Source organism: Ictidomys tridecemlineatus, chromosome 4 (genome assembly GCF_052094955.1).
Source record: "Ictidomys tridecemlineatus isolate mIctTri1 chromosome 4, mIctTri1.hap1, whole genome shotgun sequence".
Taxonomy (NCBI): domain Eukaryota; kingdom Metazoa; phylum Chordata; class Mammalia; order Rodentia; family Sciuridae; genus Ictidomys; species Ictidomys tridecemlineatus.
The window spans coordinates 107,899,027-107,919,925 of record NC_135480.1 but is presented as its reverse complement, the minus strand read 5'-3'; the positions used below and the strand labels follow the sequence as shown (position 1 = coordinate 107,919,925).

General features: G+C 35.4%; 1 protein-coding gene and 1 pseudogene across 2 annotated transcripts in view; both read left to right on the top strand.

Moving 5' to 3' along the window:
- Positions 1-20,899, top strand: part of LOC106145341 (olfactory receptor 8B12-like) — a 141,017-nt pseudogene that overhangs the window by 103,169 nt on the left and 16,949 nt on the right. The gene's annotated exons all lie outside the window — the stretch shown is intronic.
- Positions 8,055-10,221, top strand: LOC101962357 (olfactory receptor 8B12). Its single transcript, XM_005339518.4, has one exon. The coding sequence runs from the start codon at positions 9,238-9,240 to the stop codon at positions 10,171-10,173; it is 936 nt and encodes a 311-aa protein (XP_005339575.1). The 5' UTR covers positions 8,055-9,237; the 3' UTR covers positions 10,174-10,221.

Below are 20,899 nucleotides of genomic sequence, written 5' to 3'. Positions count from 1 at the left end.
AATTGATCAACAAATATATGAAAAAATGTTCAACATCTCTATTAATTAGAGAAATGCAAATCAAAACTAGTCTATGATTCCATCTCACTCCGTCAGAATGGAAATTATCAAAAATATAAGCAAAAATAAGTGTTGGTGAGGATGTGGGGAAAAAGGTACACTCATACATTGCTGTTGGGGCTGAAAATTTGTGCAACCACTCTGGAAAGAATAGCATTTCTTTAGGTAGAGGGGAGTGAAGGAAGGGGACCTCTCCTATAGGGATAGGAAGATTAGAATGAATTAGACATTATTACCCTATGTACATATATGACTACATGACCAGTGGGATTCTACATCATGTGTAACCAGAAGAATGAGAAATTGTACTCAATTTATGTATGATGTATCAAAATTCATTTAAGTCATGCATAACTAATTAGAACACATAAAAAAATTAACACCACAAAACAAAACAACCCCAAATAACCCAATCAATAAGTGGGCTAAGGAAAGACATTTCACAGAAGAAGAAATATGAATAGTCAACAAATATTTGAAAAATGTTCAACATCTCTAGCAATTAGAGGAATGCAAATTAAAACTATACTGAGATTTCATCTCACTCTAGTCAGAATGACAATTATTAAGAAGACAAGTAACCATAAATGTTGGCAAGGATATGGGGAAAAGGGTACACTCATATGTTGTATTTAAAATCAGCATACTTTAGTGACACAGCCACCTTAATGTTTATATCAGCACCATTCGCAATAGTTAAGCTATGGAGCCAATTTAGGTGCCCTTCAACAGATTAATGGATTAAAAAGCTGGAAATGTGGTATATTTACATAATGGAGTATTAGCCATTAAGAAGAATGACTTTATGACATTTGCCAGTAAATGGATGGATCTGGAAACTATCATGCTAAGTGATATAAATCAATCCCAAAAAACTAAAGGTTGATGTTTTTTTTCTGATATTTGGAAGCTAACCCACAGTAGAGGAGGAGGGCAAGAATAGAAGTTTAGTAGATTAGCATAATGTTCTTAAGTTCATCCTTTATCCTTCAAATGACATAATTTTATTCTCCTTTACGGTTGAATTAAAAAAACTTCATTGTGTACATATTTTAAAAATCTATTCATCCATTGATGGACACATAGGTTTGGTTGCATATTTTGGCTATTGTGAATTGTGCTTTTACAAACATGGGTATGCATGTATCAGTTGACTTTAATTCTTTAGGATAAATACCCACAATTGGTATATCTGGGTCCTATTGTTGTCCCATTTCTAGTCTTTTGAGGAATCTTCGTATTGATTTCCATAGTGGTTGTAATAATTAACAATCCCATCAGCAGTTTCAAAGTGTTCCATTTTCTCCTCAGCCTTTCTAGTATTTACTGTTATTTATATTCCTGATGGCTGCCCTTCTAACCGGGGTGAGATGAAACCTCAGTGTAGTTTTGATTTTCATTTCCCTCACTGCCAAAGATGTTGAGCATTTTTTCATGCATTTGTTGGCCATTTGTATTTCCTCATTATTCAGGATTTTTTTGTGTGTGTTACATTTTTGCTGTTACACTTGAGTTTTTTATATATCTGGGATATAATCCTCTTTCAGAAGAATAGCTAGAAAATATTTTCCTCCATTGCAAATGTTCTCTCTTCACATTCTTGTTTCCTTTGCTGTGCAGAAACTTTTAAATTTTCTGTCATCCCATTTATTAATTCTTGGTATTATTATTTTTTTAAAGAGAGAGTGAGTGAGAGAGAGAGAGAGAGAGAGAGAGAGAGAGAATTTTAATATTTATTTTTTAGTTATCGGTGGACACAACATCTTTTTTTTTTTTTTTGTATGTGGTGCTGAGGATCAAACCCGGGTTGCACGCATGCCAGGCGAGCTCGCTACCGCTTGAGCCACATCCCCAGCCCCCAATTCTTGGTATTATTTTCTGAGTTTTTTGGGTCCTGTTGAGAAAGTCATTGCCTATACCTATATGTTGGAGTGAAATTCTTACCTACTATTTTCATGGTAATTTTTTTTGATTTTGGAAGTCTCACACAATAGGCATCATTGTCACAAACACCAAAATGCAAAAAATATTAGTATTTCAAAAGCCTCAAATTTATTTAGTAACACTAGTTATAGTTCTAATTTTGGGGAGCTAAAGATCTTTATAAGAAATAATGTATTAAAAGTAAAAGGGTTGTATTGGACTAAGCACATGCAGAGAGTTATGTAAGAATGAGTGAACAGAATTATAAGAGAATGATTTAATTCAAGGTTATTTTCAGTTCTTGCTCTTGACTGCTCAGAAATGTAACTATGACTGCCCTTGAAACATTCTCCTCTTTTGGTGTGTGTGAAACTTCATTTATTCAACAATTATTTGCTAAATTTAATATTTACTAAGGCCACACCTAATTCTCACAAATACCTTTAATTTCAGTATTATGATCTTTGTTTTTCACATGGGGACACAGAGTCAGGGTCAAGCAACTTGCTCAAGTTCACACAGCTAATGAGTAATGGGACTAGGATTTAACTGAAGATCTGTTTGTCTGCAAAGCCTGATGGTAGATGCTTCATGTGACCTTTCAAACTCTTCTGTTGGTCACCTTCACTGTCTTATCTGTTAGTATTTTTTTTTTTTTGGAAAACTTCAGTCCTCAATCTCATTTATTGTCTCTTGAAAGACACATATTTGGAGCAATTCCTATTGTTCTTTTGGTGGTCATCTTTCTTTTGATAATTCTCTGATTTGCATCTCACCTCTTTCATGGTCTGAACTCCCAATGTGAAGTTCTTTTTTATCTTTTTCCTTTTACATGTTCTGCCTGCACTTTGTGATCTTATCTAATATTTAGTTCATTGCCCTTTTCACCCTTCAGTTCTTCATTTGTGTCATCTTATTCCTGATTCTCTAGGTTTCAAATATGAGACAAATTTGATTTGTATCTTTTCCATCAATCTCTCTTATACTATTGGGACATCAATCTATATTAATTATTCTATCACTATGTCTCCTATACCATTCATCTCTTTCTGTACTGGGAAAGTCTTCTACCTGATCTCCCTGCTATTCTTTGTTTTTTATATACCAATGCCTATATAAAAATCAACATTATTAAGAAAGATAACTTTCATGATAACATTATTTAATCTACTTCATTTCATGCCTTATAAATGCTATAATCAGCACCATTTATTCATTACAATAATCCTTTGAGGTATGATTATTATCTTAATTTTAATAGTAGGAATTGAAGTTCAGAGAGAGGTTAAAAGTTACTAAGGTCATGCATTTGGTAAGAGGTAAAGTCAGGATTTGTACTGAGGTTAGTCAGATTTCAAGGTTCATGTTCTGAATTCTTAGGGAGACCATAATTTATCATACACTAGTGCAGAAAGCAGGTGCTACTAATAACTTTGTTGGAACAAGTATAAACTTTACTGTTTTCTGGACAAATTGACAGTGTCACCTTATTATACTACACAGTAGTTCCTTTGCAATAGTTAGAACCACGAGAGGTTGAAGTGTTATCTGCTTTTGTAGAATAGAATTGGAGCCCAGCTTTGAAGTTGGTATTGTAACTGACCAAAAGACAACCTATTAGAAATATCTAGTGAAGTGACTGATACAGTTCGTGAACTAAATAGAAATATGAGAACTAAAGTTATAAAATTGAAGGCCACCCTTATAGGCGAAGTTGTTAAATAGATGAGATCACTAAGCACTTAGAAAAGAAAAGAAAGTGTTTAGGACTGTGGGAAAGATGAGAAAAAAAAGACTAATGATATGAGAAAAGAGGAAGAGGAAGCACAGACAATATAGGAGCTGTCTGTGATACTATAAACTTCTACAGTGCATACACCTTGTATTTTCACCATAAGCCTAGAATTTAAAAATGCTAAATAATGTGAAGGTAAAGATTAATTGAAAATTATGTTTCCATCTGACTACAGTTTAAAAAATTAATTTTAATTTCTTTCTTAGCAGTGGAGGCCATTTCAAATGAAGACTTGTGAGGTAGCATCTTTTCTCTCTAACCGGGCTCTGTGCTCATTGGAATTGATGCATGTTTTTCTGTTTCTCTGGGGTGTAGTGATGAACAACTCATTTAGGGTCATACTTGTATTATTTGATGGTCTATTGAAACTCTGAGACATATATGTGAAGACATTGAATATACATATAAGTATTAGTATCATACATTTATATTATATGTAATGATATACATTTATATATTGTTACATATTAAATATGTGCTAGAACTAAAGCAAAGAAGCCACTCATTAAGCAGACATTCAGCTTTTGGAAAAGATAAATTTATCAAAATGAATAAAGAACATTTTTCTGTATTGTTTCTTAATTGTATTGGAACTGGTTATCAGTGAATCTGACTTTGCAGTAGCCGTGGTTGGAATATATTTGAAATGAAGTTTCATGGTAATAGTCTCTGACATGAATAAACTCAGAGGAACTTTTCCTGGTGTTGCATCGTCTATACAAGAAAATTTTAAGATTCTTTGAGAACAGGCAACTTTTTATGAACCCCTGAGGTGTTCTCTGCCTTTGAGTCCCTTAAAGAGCTTATGATTGCTAATTGTTTTTCTCCATTTGTAATTTACTTGTAGTGGGATTAAGGCCAGGCAATAAGATAGTTATAGTTTTTGTAGTAAACAGCAAAATTATGTGTATATTTACAGATAATACACCATTATTGAGGAGCATTGGCTGAAAATGTCTCGCCAATGTGGACAGGCAAACAGACATTGAATGATGTGTGCATACACATAATCATACAGTAATTTATGCTATAATTGTAGTTGGACTTGTCAAGAAGCTGAGTTTTGTACTATGATTTCCTGCTTTGATTAAGAGAATCCCTGATCAAAAACATAGCCCATTGAGACTTGAGTTTCTTCAAATAGAAATATCTTTTCCCTTTGGAGAAAAGCATTACAAATGGTCCTGTGAAAGGATTTAAAGTATAGGTGGTTACACATCAGCTCAATTTGTCCCTATAGAGAGGAGCTTCCCAGATCCTTCCTGAGAGCTGATTTGAAAATTAAGGGCATTAAAAGTAGTTGATGCTGGGTATTTAAATTCAGAAATGTGTGCAGTCAGTGATCTTTACTGTTTGACTTGTGATTGTAAAAAGCTCAGAATGTTCTTTCCCTCTCTAACTTATGATGTCCAATATCCCCCTCATTAGAGCCAGTGCTTTGGGTAGAGCTGTTGTCTGAAGCAGGAAACATTAATGCATTGTGGTGTGTTAAGCAACATCCATCCAGTAGTCCATTAGAGAAACTGTTACCAACCAGCACAACTCTAACCATGATCTTTTAAGATTTTGTTCAAATGTCACCACAAATATTTCTATCCTACTTGAACATACAACATACAATCTCTGCCTTTCTTCTTCTCTTTCCTTTTTTTAAAAAAATAGTTATTACTATCTTCTAATGTATTACAAGTTACTCACTTATTTATTGTCCATCTTCCCCCTCATAGAGTAGAAGCTCTGTAATAGCAAAGGACTCTTTTTGGTTAACACTTTGTCTGCAGTCCTTAGAACAGTGCCTGACACACTTTTTTCAATGTTCATTGAAAGAATTAGTGAATTCTACTCTTTTTTCTAAAGATGCTCAGAGGTCACCTGTTGGTTAATAAATTTCCTATAAGCTTAGCATTCTAAGTTCTGCTCAGTGTTTTCTGGTGTTCTTTTCAGACTAATTCCTTCTTCCTTTTCAAGAGTCATCCATATTGTTGTATGTATCAGTAGTCTGTTCTCTTTATTGCTGAGTTGTATTCTATTCTCTGAATATTCCATGGCTTATTAATATGTTCTTTTGTTAATGCTTATTTGGGCCATTTTCAGATTTTAGTTATTATGAGTAAAGTTGCTATGACTACTTGAGTGTGGGGATTTCATGTGAGTGGACATATGCATTAATTGTTAGGGATTGTATGCTTAGGGCTGAAATTGCTGGGTAACAGGTTAGGCGTGTGTTTGTTTTACTAGATACTGCAAATTTCACAATTTTACATTTCTACTAGCAATAGTAAGTAATTTGACTTACATTTTGACAGCATTTTGTATTGCCCTTTTTTAGTTTTAGTTACTGTGATTATATAGTGATAGCTCACTGTGGTTTTAATTTGCATTGCTTTAATAAATCATTCTTTGAGCAAATTTTCACATGCTTATTTACCATTTGTGTATCTTCTGAAACATATGTTTAAATTTAATCCAATTAAAATATTTTAGTCTTTTAATAATTTATATGTAGGAGTTCTTCATATATTGAAGATGAGTCTTCTGACAGACACATATTTGTCAAAAGAAAAAAATAGGTATTTATCAAAGACTAAAGATACATAGTTTTGAATGTTTTCTCCCTGTCTATAGTCTACATTTATACTTTTTAAAGGTTTATTTAGAAGACCACAAATTTTAAACTTTTATCAAAATGAATTTATTATATATATTTCTTTTTTTAATTTTTCAAATTTATTCATTTAAATTGACAGATAAAATCATATCTGTTGTGTACAACATAATATTTTGAAATATATATATATATATATATATATATATATATATATATATGGCTAACCCTAGCTAATTGATATATACATAAATTCATGGTAATCATGTGGTAAGAAAATTTAACATCTAACCTAATTTTTCAAGAATATAATCAATGGTCATCATAATGAACAATGGATCTTTTGAAATTATTCCTCCTATGTAACTTTAATTTTATACCCTTTGACCAACATGTCCTTAACTTCCCATCCCAATCGAAAAAGCTGATTTTTTAAAAGTATTTTCTATTGAAGTATAACATATTCCTTTTATGGTTACTATATCTTATGAGTAAAAAATTCTTCCTTCTTTCCTGTTTTCTCCTAAATGCTCTATAGGCTTAGCTTTTACATTTAATTCTATGATTCATCATGCATTAATAGTATCTGATGTTAGATAGGGGTTAAGGATCATTTTATATCTATCTATATCTATCATCTGTATATATAGGTACTTGAGTCTAGAGGTTCAGGTCAGGGGCTTGGAGTCAGAGCTAGGCATAACTGTGGACTCTGAAACATATTGTCTGTGTGAGCAACTTAACTTTAAAATATATATCATTATATGAGAAATAAATAAGAAATATTTGTACAGAACTTTGGATCTTGGCAGCCAGGAGTCAGTATCAGGGCATTGTGTTAGGTACACCATTGGGTATTCAAGAATTGGTAATGATAATAATTTTTTTCCATAACAATTTTCTCTTAATTTACTGCACAAAGTGTTGAAAGAAAGAATTTTCTCTAAAAGCCAAATCAAGTAATTCCAAGGGATAAGCAGACATTTCTTCTTCTTTAGGGAGGGTAGTCTCTGAGGAAATAGTCTTGAGGGAGTCTCTATTTTAATAATAAGCTTGCTGAGATCTGCAATCCAGAATCAAACTCTTTATTGTCCTGTCATCCACAGGTGAGGAACAGATACTATCTCCTCTCTGGAAGCTGGAGGGGACTTTGGATAAATTAATAATTGTAAGTTGCATTCTTCAATGTAGAGAGGGTTATGAGATAAATTAGAGGTTCTGATCCTTTGACTGGGCTGAAGGAGAGAGTTCTGAGCTCCAAGCTGTCATCTTTTTTTTAACCTTCTTTAAAAAAAATTGCATTGGCAGTGGACTGAGAGGAGCTATAGCAACTCTGATTGGTCCAAGGAATTGAAAAGATATTGGAAGGATAGAACAAGGGGAAGAAGAATGAGAATTTACTGAGGGAGAGAGCCCCAAAGTGGGCCATAAGGGGGAACTAGAGGTCGGGACGTGGGGGTCTGGGTGCGGGGAAGGACCCCTGTTGGTAGCCATAGGGTGGGGATCGTGGAGGACCAGTGTATCCATGAGGTGGCATTAGTGGAGAAGGCTGACGCATACCATGTGAGGCATAGGACCTGGGTGATCCATCGGAGAGCCAAATGGAGGTCCTGGGGTGGGCATGCCCACTGGAGGAGGTACAGGATGAGGCATTCCAGATGGTGGTTGGGGTGGGGGTTGCTCCCCAGAGCCTGGAGGTCCAGCATATGGGTGTCCTACCATCCCACCTGGTGGGAACGGTTGAGGATGAGAATGTTCATGACCAGGATGTGCAGCCCCTAGGGTTCCTGCTGATGGAAGGCCATGTCCTCCAGTCCCAGGCGGCATAGGTGGTGGGGGCATGGCTGGAGGTGTCCCCGGTGGGAGGGCTCCAGGAGGTGGCACCAGAGGTGGGAAGGAGCCAGGAGGAGGCATGCCTGGTGGAGGAAGCCCAGATCCCAGTGATGACACCACAGGATTGGGGGCAGAAGGTGTCATCTTTTATTCACCAAGTCTTTATCTTCCCCAGGACAATTTGGACAAGAGATAATAGAGTATAGCTTTATGGATTTAACTAGAGAAAGGGGAGTGCCTGTCTTGACTGTGGGTAGCCACATAACATGGTAGTTACAAGGGTAAACTGTGAGAGTCACATTGTTGAAGTCCTCCTGACTCAGGCTCAGTAGTTTTTTTTTTTTTTTGACTTGGGCTAATCATTTAAACTTAGTTGTCTTATGTAAAATGAGGATAATAATATTGTCACATAGCTCTTAGAGCAAAGCCCTTCACTATAACCCCTAAATAAGTATTAGCTTTAAAAAGTTGTTATCAAATCTGTAGCCACATGAGCTAACAGTTCTTGGAAAAACCCAAGTTCTGGCTGCATAAGTTAAAACATAAAATTAATTTAAAAATAAATAAAAATGCTTAATAAGGAAAAAAAACAACAACAAAACCAACACAACTTTACCTCTTAATTTTACAGTGCTGATCCACAGTTAGAGTGGCTTCTGCCTGTCAGGAACAGGCTCAGGTGACAGCAACTGAAGCAGAGATGGGAGAAGGAAGAGCATAGGAAAGGGACTGACTTCAAGATTTAAAAGACACCCCACTGGCTTTTGGTGCCCCTCTCTTCAGCAGCATCAGCTCTCAGTCTCTAGGCAGAGTGTAGCCTTGCATGCTGCTCTAGAGGTTAACTCACTTGCTGGTTCATTACTGCCCTCAGTGAATGGTTAAAACCTCCCATCACTGTTTGAATCTCTCCTTGTGTTATTTTCCAAGAATAGGGGTAGATCTGGGAGGCTAGTGGTGATATTTCTTTCTCTACCAGTGGTACTTTGCTATTTTCCCCATAGGCCTCTTTCCTAAGAGACGAATGGCAACCAAGAACTCCTCTTCTGTGACAGAGTTCATCCTCGCAGGCTTAACAGACCAGCCAGGCCTCCGGATCCCCCTCTTCTTTCTGTTTCTAGGTTTCTACATGGTCACTATGATGGGAAACCTGGGCTTGATAATGCTGATTGGGCTGAACTCACACCTGCATACCCCCATGTACTTCTTCCTCTTCAATCTCTCCTTAATAGATTTCTGTTACTCCACCACCATTACCCCCAAAATGCTGATGAGTTTTATCTCAAAGAAGAACATCATCTTGCACTCTGGCTGCATGACACAGCTGTTTTTCTTCTGCTTCTTCGTTGTCTCTGAGTCCTTTATTCTGTCAGCTATGGCGTATGACCGCTATGTTGCCATTTTTAACCCCCTGGTGTACATGGTTACCATGTCTCCACAGGTGTGTTTTCTTCTCTTGTTGGGTGTCTATGGGATGGGATTTGCTGGGGCCATGGCCCATACCGGAAGCATAATGAGTTTGACCTTCTGTGCTGGCAACCTTGTCAATCATTTCATGTGTGACATTCTTCCACTCCTTGAGCTCTCCTGTAATAGCACCTATGTGAATGAGTTGGTGGTCTTTATTGTTGTGGCCATTGACATTGGAATGCCCATTGTCACCATATTCATTTCTTATGCCCTCATCCTCTCTAGCATCCTTCACATTCGTTCCACAGATGGCAGATCCAAAGCCTTCAGTACCTGCAGCTCCCACATGATTGTGGTTTGTCTTTTCTTTGGTTCTGGGGCTTTTATGTATCTCAAACCACCTTCCATTTTGCCCCTTGATCAAGGGAAAGTGTCCTCTCTGTTTTACACCATTGTGGTGCCCATGTTAAACCCATTAATCTACAGCTTGAGAAATAAGGATGTCAAAATTGCCCTGAGGAAAACCTGGGACAAAAAAATATTTTCTTAAGAAACGAACAATATTTAAACAAGAAGATACAATGCTGTGTTAATTGGAGGCCATGTTTTAAATGAGGGATTTAAATTTTAGTGTTTTTTCCTCCTCTCTTTTACTGAAAGAGAATTTTAAATCTTTGAGTGAGTGTTTAGTGCAGATCTAGTCTGTCTTATGCTTGCTCCATTTCAACTATTCCAAGATTTCTTTATGTAAATTTCTGCCATCATATGTAACTTAATATTGAATGAGACTTATAAATAATTTATTATAGTCTCCTTGCTTAACAGATATTGGAGACTCAGAAATACATTATTACTCATGGACACAAAATTACCTGATCTCACAACTGGAACAATTCCTTGCTTTGCTCCTGCCCATGCAGATTTCCCTTTAAAAGTATAATATATGACAGTCTGATTTTATTCACAATATTCACAATATAACTTCTCAATAAGTAATTTTTAAATGTTATATATATTTTGAGGGCAAAAGATGAAAAATTTTGCTTGTCTTGGCCAAACAATGAAAGGAATGTATTAAGATGTGGTTGCCAATAAGATTAAGGTTGCACTTGGACTGGGTGGCACATCCATAGGATCCCAGCAATTTGCATGCTGAGGAGGATCATGAGTTCAAAGCCAGCCTTAGTAATTTAGCAAGCCTTTAAGAAACTTAGCAAGACTCTTTCTCAAAATAAAAAATAAAAGGGCTGGGGATGTGACTCAGTGGTTAAGTGCACTTGGGTTCAGTCCCTGCTACAAAAAAAAAAATCTCAGCAATCAATTAAAATTTCAAACTGAAAACAGACACTTAGACAAAAGTCTGGGTTGCTTGATCCAATTATCTTTCCTATGATAGTTTTACCTAGTAAAAACAAATATTAATTTTAGAAAATATTGCATATCAGTGCCAGTTGCCCTTTCCCTTTGCTTAGTGAGGTAATTTATATTTGCTGTAATGTGCAAAGCTAGAGAGATTTCCTGTTTTTATTCTAGACTAAATCTGATTGCAGTGGTCAATGGGTTGATTTCACAAGCAGACTCCTTCGAACAGATGTGTAGAAACAGATGCTGGGATAGATTTTGAGGCAGCCCTGAGCTTGATCAGAGGAGCAGGAAGAGCCTAAGAATAACCATCTAGGAGTCGTTGGAGGCAACTTCTTTATCTGCTTATCTGTTTTTCTGATTTTTTTTTAACTATTCTCCTCCCATGCCCATTTTCTGGATTGGAACCTGGTGGACCACACAGTAAAGAGTTTGATTGAGAAAGCACTGCTTTTTGCCCTAGGTCATCCAAATATTCTGACTCAGGCTTCTGATCTGTTTCTGCTTCCCTTTCTTTTGGGCATTAGAAAGTGTGCACTTAGACAATGAAGGCTTCTTCCTAGGATAGCTAATATCTATAGAAGTTTTTCTGAAACAGAAGTGATGTAGGTCTTGAAAGAGAGCCTCTGACTGTCCTTTGACATCTTCCTGGAAGGGTTAGAAGGGGAAGCAGCACTCATATCCATCTTGTGGTTGCAATCGCAGCCATGGGGAGATTGAAGAACCATCTCAGAGAAGTGTCATAAGCTAGCAGCATAGCCAGGGGAGGAATCCCAATGCTCACATGGTCCCCATTCTCTTTGATAGAGATTGTGGATTTGCTGGGTTTATTTGCTTGTTTATGATTATATGGCAAGGGAAGTTAAGAAAGAAGGAAAAGGAAGTGATGATGATGGAGTGCAGACATTGTCAGGTACTTCACATAGATCATGATGCAGGCAGTATCCTGGAGGTGGGGAGGAAAGTGGTCTCAGAGAAGATAAATGACTTGCCTACAGCAGGGCCTGATTGAGACCTTTACAGGGCACCCATATGCAATTCAGAATACTTTAAATTTTCCATGTAGCACAAAACTTATATGTTGAAATTAAAGTAGCTTCTCTTTAGAATTTGTTTTAATTATAAAATTTTAGAGATGCTGTTCAAAATTGCCTGTTATTTGGTGTCCTAAACATATGTAATCTGTCTTTTGGGTAAACCAAACCAGCCCCCAATTAAGAAATCTACTTAATGAAGGATTCACCACTTGGAGCTGTCTAACTTAAAAATCTAGGGGAAGAATTGTATAAGGTGGTGAGAGTCTCTGTTGCACTACCAATTCAGCAGAGGAGAATTCCTGGCCAACTATCAAGGTCATAAGTAATAGGGGGAGGTTTCAGCTACACATCTGACTTGGTGATGGTGGTGGTGGTGGGGGCTATAACTATAAGCTTTGCCCTTTGGTTGGAATAAGGGAGGGATGGAAAATCCAGGTTCAGCCTCTGAGGTTGAGTTCCTGTAACGGCATATAAGAGCATTTTCTTTGTGACAAAAAAGAAGCCAGAATGAAGACCATATGATTAATTTCATGAAATTATAAAAGAGGAAAAACTACTTTCAGTAAAACAATCTGTCTTGTATTGTCTTGAAGGTGAAGATTATTGGGATGGAAAAGAAGAAAGTTTCTGGAGTGGTAGACATGTTAGAGATATATCTATTTTTCAGTACTGTGCAGCTAAGAATTGTAAGTTTTGATGTACATGAATTTCATCTCAAAAAAACTTTAATCACCATCATTGAGACTAGAGAATTAGTGAGGAATAAATTAGATAAGATCGACAGAATGTTGGCAATTGTTGAAACTGGGTGGGGTGGTGGGGTATTATGTGAATTTATTTTACTCTGTTTTCATAATTTGAAATGTTCCATAATCCAATGTTAAAACAAAATTAATTTAAAATGGATCATTGAATGAAACATTAAAGCAAACCTAATACAGTTCTCGAATACGTAGAAGAAAACTATATTATAACTCTGGGCTAGGCAAAGAATTTTAGCACAAAATGCCACTGACCAAAGTATAAATTGGACTTTATAAAAATGTAGAACTCTATTCCTTGAAATGTACTACTAATAAATTGAAAAGCAGGCCAATTATTGGATGGAAATATTTTTGTTATATATTTAACAAAAGACTTATATCCAGATGCAATAATGAGAAAATATAATAGCTAAATAAGCAATGTATAGTCAACTAAGAAGATATATGAATTTCAGTAAGAATATGAGATAGTATCAATATCATTAATAATCATGGAATTATAAATAATGTATCATATACTCTGATATATACAAAAGAATGGCTAAATTAAAAATGTTCACAATATGAAGTGTTGATGAGCACTTAGAATTCTCATTTATTGCTGTTGAATATATAAAATGGCAATACCACTTTGGAAAACCCTTTGGAAGATTTTTACAAAATTAAAATCACATGTATTGTATGATGTAGAAAATCCACTCTTAGATATTTACCAAAGTGAAATAAAACTATGTATCTACAAAAGACTCATGTATGGATACTCATAAAAGCTTTATTTATTTCAGTTCTAAATTGGAAACAATCCCAATTTCCCTCAACTGGTAAGTGAGTAAACAAATTGTGGTGTATGATTGAATACCACTCAGCAATAAAAAGGAATTAACTACTGATATACGTATGAATGAATTTCAACATTAGTAAATCTCAAAACTTTATGCTCAGTGAAAGGAGAATGACTCAAAAGTATATAAGCTGAATAACATTTTTTATAAAATTTGAAAATAGACAAAATAAGCATAGTCGGAGAAAGCAGGCAGTAATTTTCCAATATCAAGGGTGGGAATCATTCATTATGTTAGGAATTTTTGGGGTTATGAAAATATCTTATATATTGGTTGAGTGGTTGTTGCATGGATATATGTGTTGTCCAAAATAATTTGACTAAACACATAGATTAGGTTATTTTTGTTGAATTTCAGTTATACCTCATAAGGTAGATTTAAATATTCATAGACAACATATAAATGTCCAAGGCCAACAAACATAAAATAAATTGCTGAATCACATACAAAAACATGTTTAAAAGATAGTTGACCATGATCAAGTGGGGTTCAAACCAAAAAGATTCTTTACAACAAAGGAAACAATTAAGAACATGTACAAAGATCCTACAGACTGAGAGATAATCTTCATTACCAGTTCCTCAAATAAGGCATTAATTTCCAGGATACACAAAGAACTCAAAAAAATCAACACCAGAAAAATAAATAACCCAGTCAATAAATGGCCAAAGGGATTGAAGAAACACTTAACAGAAGAAAAATATAAATTGTCAAAAAGTATATGAAACAATGTTCACATCTCTACCAATTAGAGAAATGCAAAATAAAACTATACTGAGATTTCATCACACTCATCAGATTGAAAGAATAAAGAATACAAGTAACAATTAATGTTGGTGAGGATATGGGGAGAAAGGTACTCTCATACATTGTTGGTGGGACTGCAAATTGGTGCAACCACTCTGTAAAGCAGTATGGAGAGAAGCATAGAGACCTGTTATCCCATACCTTGGTCTATATCCAAAGAACTTAGAACCAGCATATTTCAATGATGCAGCCACATCAATGTTTATAGCAGCTCAACTCATATAATATCCAAGATATGAAAACAACCTAGGTGTCCTTCAATGGATGAATGGATAAAGAATGTGGTACATATACATAATGGAATATTGCTCAGCCATAAAAAAGAATGAAATTATGGCATATGCCAGTAAATAGATGGAACTGGAATATATGCTAAGTGAAATAAATCAATTCCAAAAAAACCAAAGGATGAATGGTTTCTATGATTTGTGGATGCTAACCCAGAAAAAGGGAGGTTGGGGATGGGACTAATAGAAATCCATTGGACTAGACAAAGGGAAAAGAAGGAAAGAGAGGAGGGAGGGGAATAGAAAAGACAGAATTAATTGGACATAACTTTCCTAGCCCTGTATTTGTATACATAACCAGGGTATCTCTACATCATGTATGACCACAAGAGTAGGAGCCTAAATAGAATAAGTGATAATTTATGCATGTATATTTTACCAAAATACATTCTACTGTCACGTATAACTAAAATAAAAATAAAAATGTTAAAAAGTAAATTGCTGAAGCTCAACATAATTTGTAATCACATAAATATGAATTAAATAATGTGGTGATATTATTAGCATCAAATTGGCTCTATTTGTTGGGAAATTAAAAAAACATGGGAAAAAGACATTTTCATATTTTGCTGATAGGAGTGTAGTTAGTTGAAAAATACCTTTTGTAAGAAGCTTTTGGAAATATTCACAAAAAAGTACATCATTAGACATAGCAAATTTTTTTTTAGATCAAGCTAGGAATTTATTCTCAAAATAAGTAAAGTAAGTCAGGAAGAGAGGAACAAATACTACATGATCTAATTCATATGTGGAATCTGAAAATGTTGACCTTATAGAAGGAAGGAGTAGAATATAGGTTACCAGAGCCTGGGGAAGGGTATGGAAAAAGGGGATGGAGAGGGTTGGTCAACAGGCACCAAGTTACAGGAAGGAACAAGTTCTGGGGTTCTATTATATAAAAAAATGACTGTAGTTTAATAACACTGCAAATTTCAAAATGGCTAGAAGAGAGGATTTTGTATGTTCTCATCACAAAGAAATGGTAAATGTTGGAGGTGACAAATATGCTAATTACCTTGAATTGATCATTACACAATGTGTACACATATTGAAAAAATCACAGTATACCCTATAAATATATAAAAATTTAATGAAATAAAAAGTAAAATTGTTTCAAAAATGCATATTTATTCCAGCAGTGTTTATCATAGTAAAAATATGACAAAGAATTGACATACTAAATCCTTCACATTGAAGGGATATCATGAAGACACGAAGAAAAATGCTAATGACATTTATTTATTGATATGAAAGATGACAATGTACAGCATTTAAAACATAGTCCAGGGTAATATATACAATATTACCTGACATCAAACCTATGTGCCCAAATGTGAACAGTGGTTACTTGTGGGTGGTGGAAATATGAATGGCTTCTATTTTCTGCTCAATATACATGTAGTACTTATAAAATAAATTGTTAAAAGAAAGGATGAAGTTTTGTAAATTGCTTATTCAGTGTTGGTAATTGGTTATTTAGTCATTGGTAAATTGTTCTGTTGGTAAATTAGTTTTCAGTGAACTGATTTTCAGGAAACTAGACTCACTGCTTTAAAAGTGAGAATAAATTTGAATTTATTATTGATGTGGATGATTCAGTTGCTGGGAAAATGTTGTCATTTATTAAAATAATACAGGAGGAGTGAGCCTCTGAGGAAAGATGGGGATATCAATTTTTTATGTGTTGAATTTTAGTTGTCTGTTTGGTGTTCAGATATAGATAGAAACAGATTTGGAAGTCATCAGCAAAGGATATTCAAGGCATTGGAGTGCACAATATATTTCAGAGAGCATAAATAGACTGCCAGGAGAAGGCTGAATATCAGAAGGCTAACATCTCAGTCTCTTGAAGGAGACTGAGAAGTGGCCACAAGTTCCACAAAAGTGATGTGCCTTGAAATGAAATGAGATCTCATATTCCAAAATGGAGTTAGCTTCCAGCTGTGTCAAGTAAAATAGAGCTGAGGAGTATTCATGAGTTGACACTACCTAAAGTTTGATTAATTCAAGAATATTATAGCACATATAAGGCTGATTTTATTTTTCTTTTTATGGAATAGGATTTCCAGGTGCAGATAAATCAGTGGCTCCTCCAAACAGAATCACCAGAGCCACTCAGCCTGAGGTCCACTAGGAACACATACTGTCTCTTGAATTAAGATTGTAATTAAAGTTCCTGAGATATAGATTCATAAAATATTGTAACGCATGATTAAGAGAGTGTGTGGTTTTCCTTTCCAGAAGTCCTTAGAAATTTAGATAGTTTCTTCGATCTGTGATTAGGATTAAAGAGAAATTTTTATTCACCAAGAGAACTTTGCCACATTGCTGTCTTTACATTCCTTAATTTATTTGCACATATAAAACATTTAATTTTATAATTAGCCAATTAAGATGTCTCAAAATAATATTTCTTTCTACTCATCAAATCATCTCACTCTCTACTAATAATTACACTTGAATTTTTTTTTAGGTTTTTCCTGATTAACACCATGGGCTTTACACTTTCTAGTGCAGTCTTTATATCTTTCTTACCCTTTACAGTTCTTGTAAATAATATATTTTACAGCACTTTGGTACTAATTGGCACAACTCTACTTTACTAATTAACACTTTTCCTGAATTGAAGTCCTTTAAGAAAAAGGTCTTCAGTTTTGAAGAGTTTTAAGTTGCTTGGCAACACTCTAGCTAAAAACTTCCCAACAATTTCTGCAACTTTTTTACTCCTTTGCCAGCTCCTACAAGAAAGAGGAGGTCTCTTCTACAAATACCTTGACCTTGACGGGCAGAAATCCTCTGGCATCATTTGTCTTTAGTATAAATATTGTCTTCAGTATCATGTAAAAAGGCTCTCAGTTCCAGTAAACCTAATCATATTTAGCTTATATTATTTGTTTTTTGATGAGAAGAAAATGTTTGCTTATGAAAACCTCTGAAGAATTGTTTCAGACAGTAAAAAATAATCTCTGAAAATTATGGGTTTGCACTATTGACTTTTCTTTCTTTATATCAGCATACATTACATTCAGCAAGTTCCTCCCCACCCCCACTTTTTTAGTTAGCATTTTCATTGCTGTGATTGAAAGACACTATCAGAACAACTGTAGAGGAGGAAAGTTTTTTTTATAGGCTCATGGTTTCAGAGGTCTCAATCCATTGCACCTAGGTTCAAGATGGAAGACTAAGGCAGAGGGAAACAGCTTATCTGATGATCAAGAAGGAGAGAGAGAGAGAGAGAGAGAGAGAGAGAGAGAGAGAGAGAGAGAGAGAGAGAGAGAGAGAGAGAGAGAGGAGAGACAACTCTACTCTCCAAATACAAAATATGTATCCTATAGCTTTCCCCCCAATGAACCACTTCCTCCAACCACAGCCCACCTACCTCCAGGCCAAGGCTATAATCCAATCAGTTCCCCACCAAACCTCCTTGCATTTTCTCACACATGAGCTTTAAGGGGGACACCTCACATCTAAACCAGAACACCTCCATAGTCCAGAGGCAAGTGCTGTATGACAGGGATATTCCCACAGCCCAGCAAGTTTTTGAGGAGCATCTAGAAGATATTCGTTATCTGATAAATAATGAATGTGCTAGTATATCCCAAAGTTACAGAATTTATAATTTTTCTTGAAGATTATTTCAATATAGTTTTATGGATTATAATCTTTTTTTGAATATATTTTTATTGGTTGTTCAAAACATTACAAAGCTCATGACATATCATCTTTCAAACATTTGATTCAAGTGAGTTATGAACTCCCATTTTTACCCCAAATACAAATTGCAGAATCACATCAGTTACACATTCACAATTTTTACATAATACCATATTAGTGACTGTTGTATTCTGCTACCTTTCCTATCCCCTACTATCCCCCCTCCCTTCCCCTCCCATCTTCCCTCTCTACCTCATCTGCTGTTGTTCAATTCTCTCCCTTGTTTCCCACCCCCCTTTCCCCTCACAACCTCTTATATGTAATTTTGTGTTACATTGAGGGTCTCCTACCATTTCCATATGCTTTCCCTTCTCTCTCCCTTTCTCTCCCCCCCACTCGTTTCTATTTAATGTTAATCTTTTCCTCATGCTCTTGCTCCCTGTTCTGTTCTTAGTTGCTCTCTTTATATCAAAGAAGACATTTGGGCATTTGTTTTTTAAGGATTGGCTAGCTTTGATAAACATAATCTGTTCTAATGCCATCCATTTCCCTGCAAATTCTATGATTTTGTCATTTTTCAGTGCTGCGTAGTACTCCATTGTGTATAGATGCCACATTTTTTTTATCCATTCATCTATTGAAGGGCATCTAGGTTGGTTCCACAGTCTAGCTATTGTGAATTGTGCCGCTATGATCATTGATGTGGCAGTATCCCTATAGTACGCTCTTTTAAGATCCTCAGGGAATAGTCCGAGAAGGGCGATAGCTGGGTCAAATGGTGGATTCATTCCCAGCTTTCCCAGGAATCTCCATACTGCTTTCCAAATTGGCCTCACCAATTTGCAGTCCCACCAGCAGTGTACAAGTGTACCCTTTTCCCCACATCCTTGCCAACACTTATTGTTGTTTGACTTCATAATGGCTGCCACTCTTACTGGAGTGAGATGGTATCTTAGGGTGGTTTTAATTTGCATTTCTCTGACTTGCTAGAGATGGTGAGCATTTTTTCATGTACTTGTTGATTGATTGTATGTCCTCCTCTGTGAAGTGTCTGTTCAGGTCCTTGGCCCATTTGTTGATTGGGTTATTTGTTATCTTATTGTTTAATTTTTTGAGTTCTTTGTATATTCTGGATATTAGGGCTCTATCTGAAGTGTGAGGGGTAAAAATTTGTTCCCAGGATGTAGGCTCCCTATTTACCTCTCTTATTGTTTCTCTTGCTGAGGAAAACCTTTTTAGTTTAAGTAAGTCCCATTTGTTTATTCTTGTTATTAAGTCTTGGGCTATGGGCATCCTATTAGGGAATTTGGAGCCCGACCCCACAGTATGTAGATTGTAGCCAACTTTTTCTTCTATCAGACGCAGTGTCTCTGATTTGATATCAAGCTCCTTGATCCATTTTGAGCTAACTTTTGTGCATGTCGAGAGAAAGGGATTCAGTTTCATTTTGTTGCATATGGATTTCCAGTTTTCCCAGCCCCATTTGTTGAAGATGCTATCCTTCCTCCATTGTATGCTTTTAGCCCCTTTATCAAATATAAGAAAGTTGTACTTTTGTGGATTGGTTTCTGTGTCCTCTATTCTGTACCATCAGTATGGACTATAATCTTGAAATGACCAATAAATAGTATCAGCATAGTAAGAGTGATATGGAAAAATAAGTAAATAGGGGGTCAAGAGAATGACTTAATTCAAGGTCATTTTTCAGTTCTTTCTTCCCTTAAACCCTTAGTACCATTTATCCCTCACTCTTTTTTAATTGGTTCTTTTTAGTTATACATAGCAATAGGTTTCACTTTAATGTAATTATAAAAGTGTGGAATATAATTTGCTCTAATTCAGTCCCCAGTACTTCCCCTTTCCCTCCCCCTTTTTCTCCCCCATTCTCTTCTCTCTTCTGATGTTTTGGCTATTTATTTATAGTTTTTGTAAAAAAATTAGTGCTGTGGATATATATGATGGTGATATTTATAGTTTTTTTTAAAAATTAGTGTTTATGGATATACATGATGGTGGAATTCATTTGTTGAAGGGAACCTAGTTGGTTCCATAGTTTATCTATTGTGAATTGAGCTGCTATGAACATTGATATAGCTACATCACTGTAGTATGCTGATTTATGTCCTTTGGGTATAAACTGAGGAGTGGGATAGTTGGATCAAATGGTGGTTCCATTCCAAATTTCCTGAGGAATCTCCATACTGCTTTCCATAGTAGTTGCACCAATTTGAATTCCCACTAGCAATGTATGAGTGTAACTCTTCCCCACATCCTCACCAACATTTATTGATGCTTGTATTCTTGATAATTGTCATTCTGAATGGAGTCAGATGAAATATTAGTTTTAATTTGCATTTCTCTAATTGCTAGAGATGTTGAACATTTTTTCATGTATTTATTGATCAATAGTATTTCTTCTATAAAGTGTCTGGTCAATTCCTTAGCCCACTTATTGATAGTATTTGTTTTTATTGGTGTTAAGTTCTTTGAGTTCTTTATGTATCCTGGAGATTAGTGTTTTAT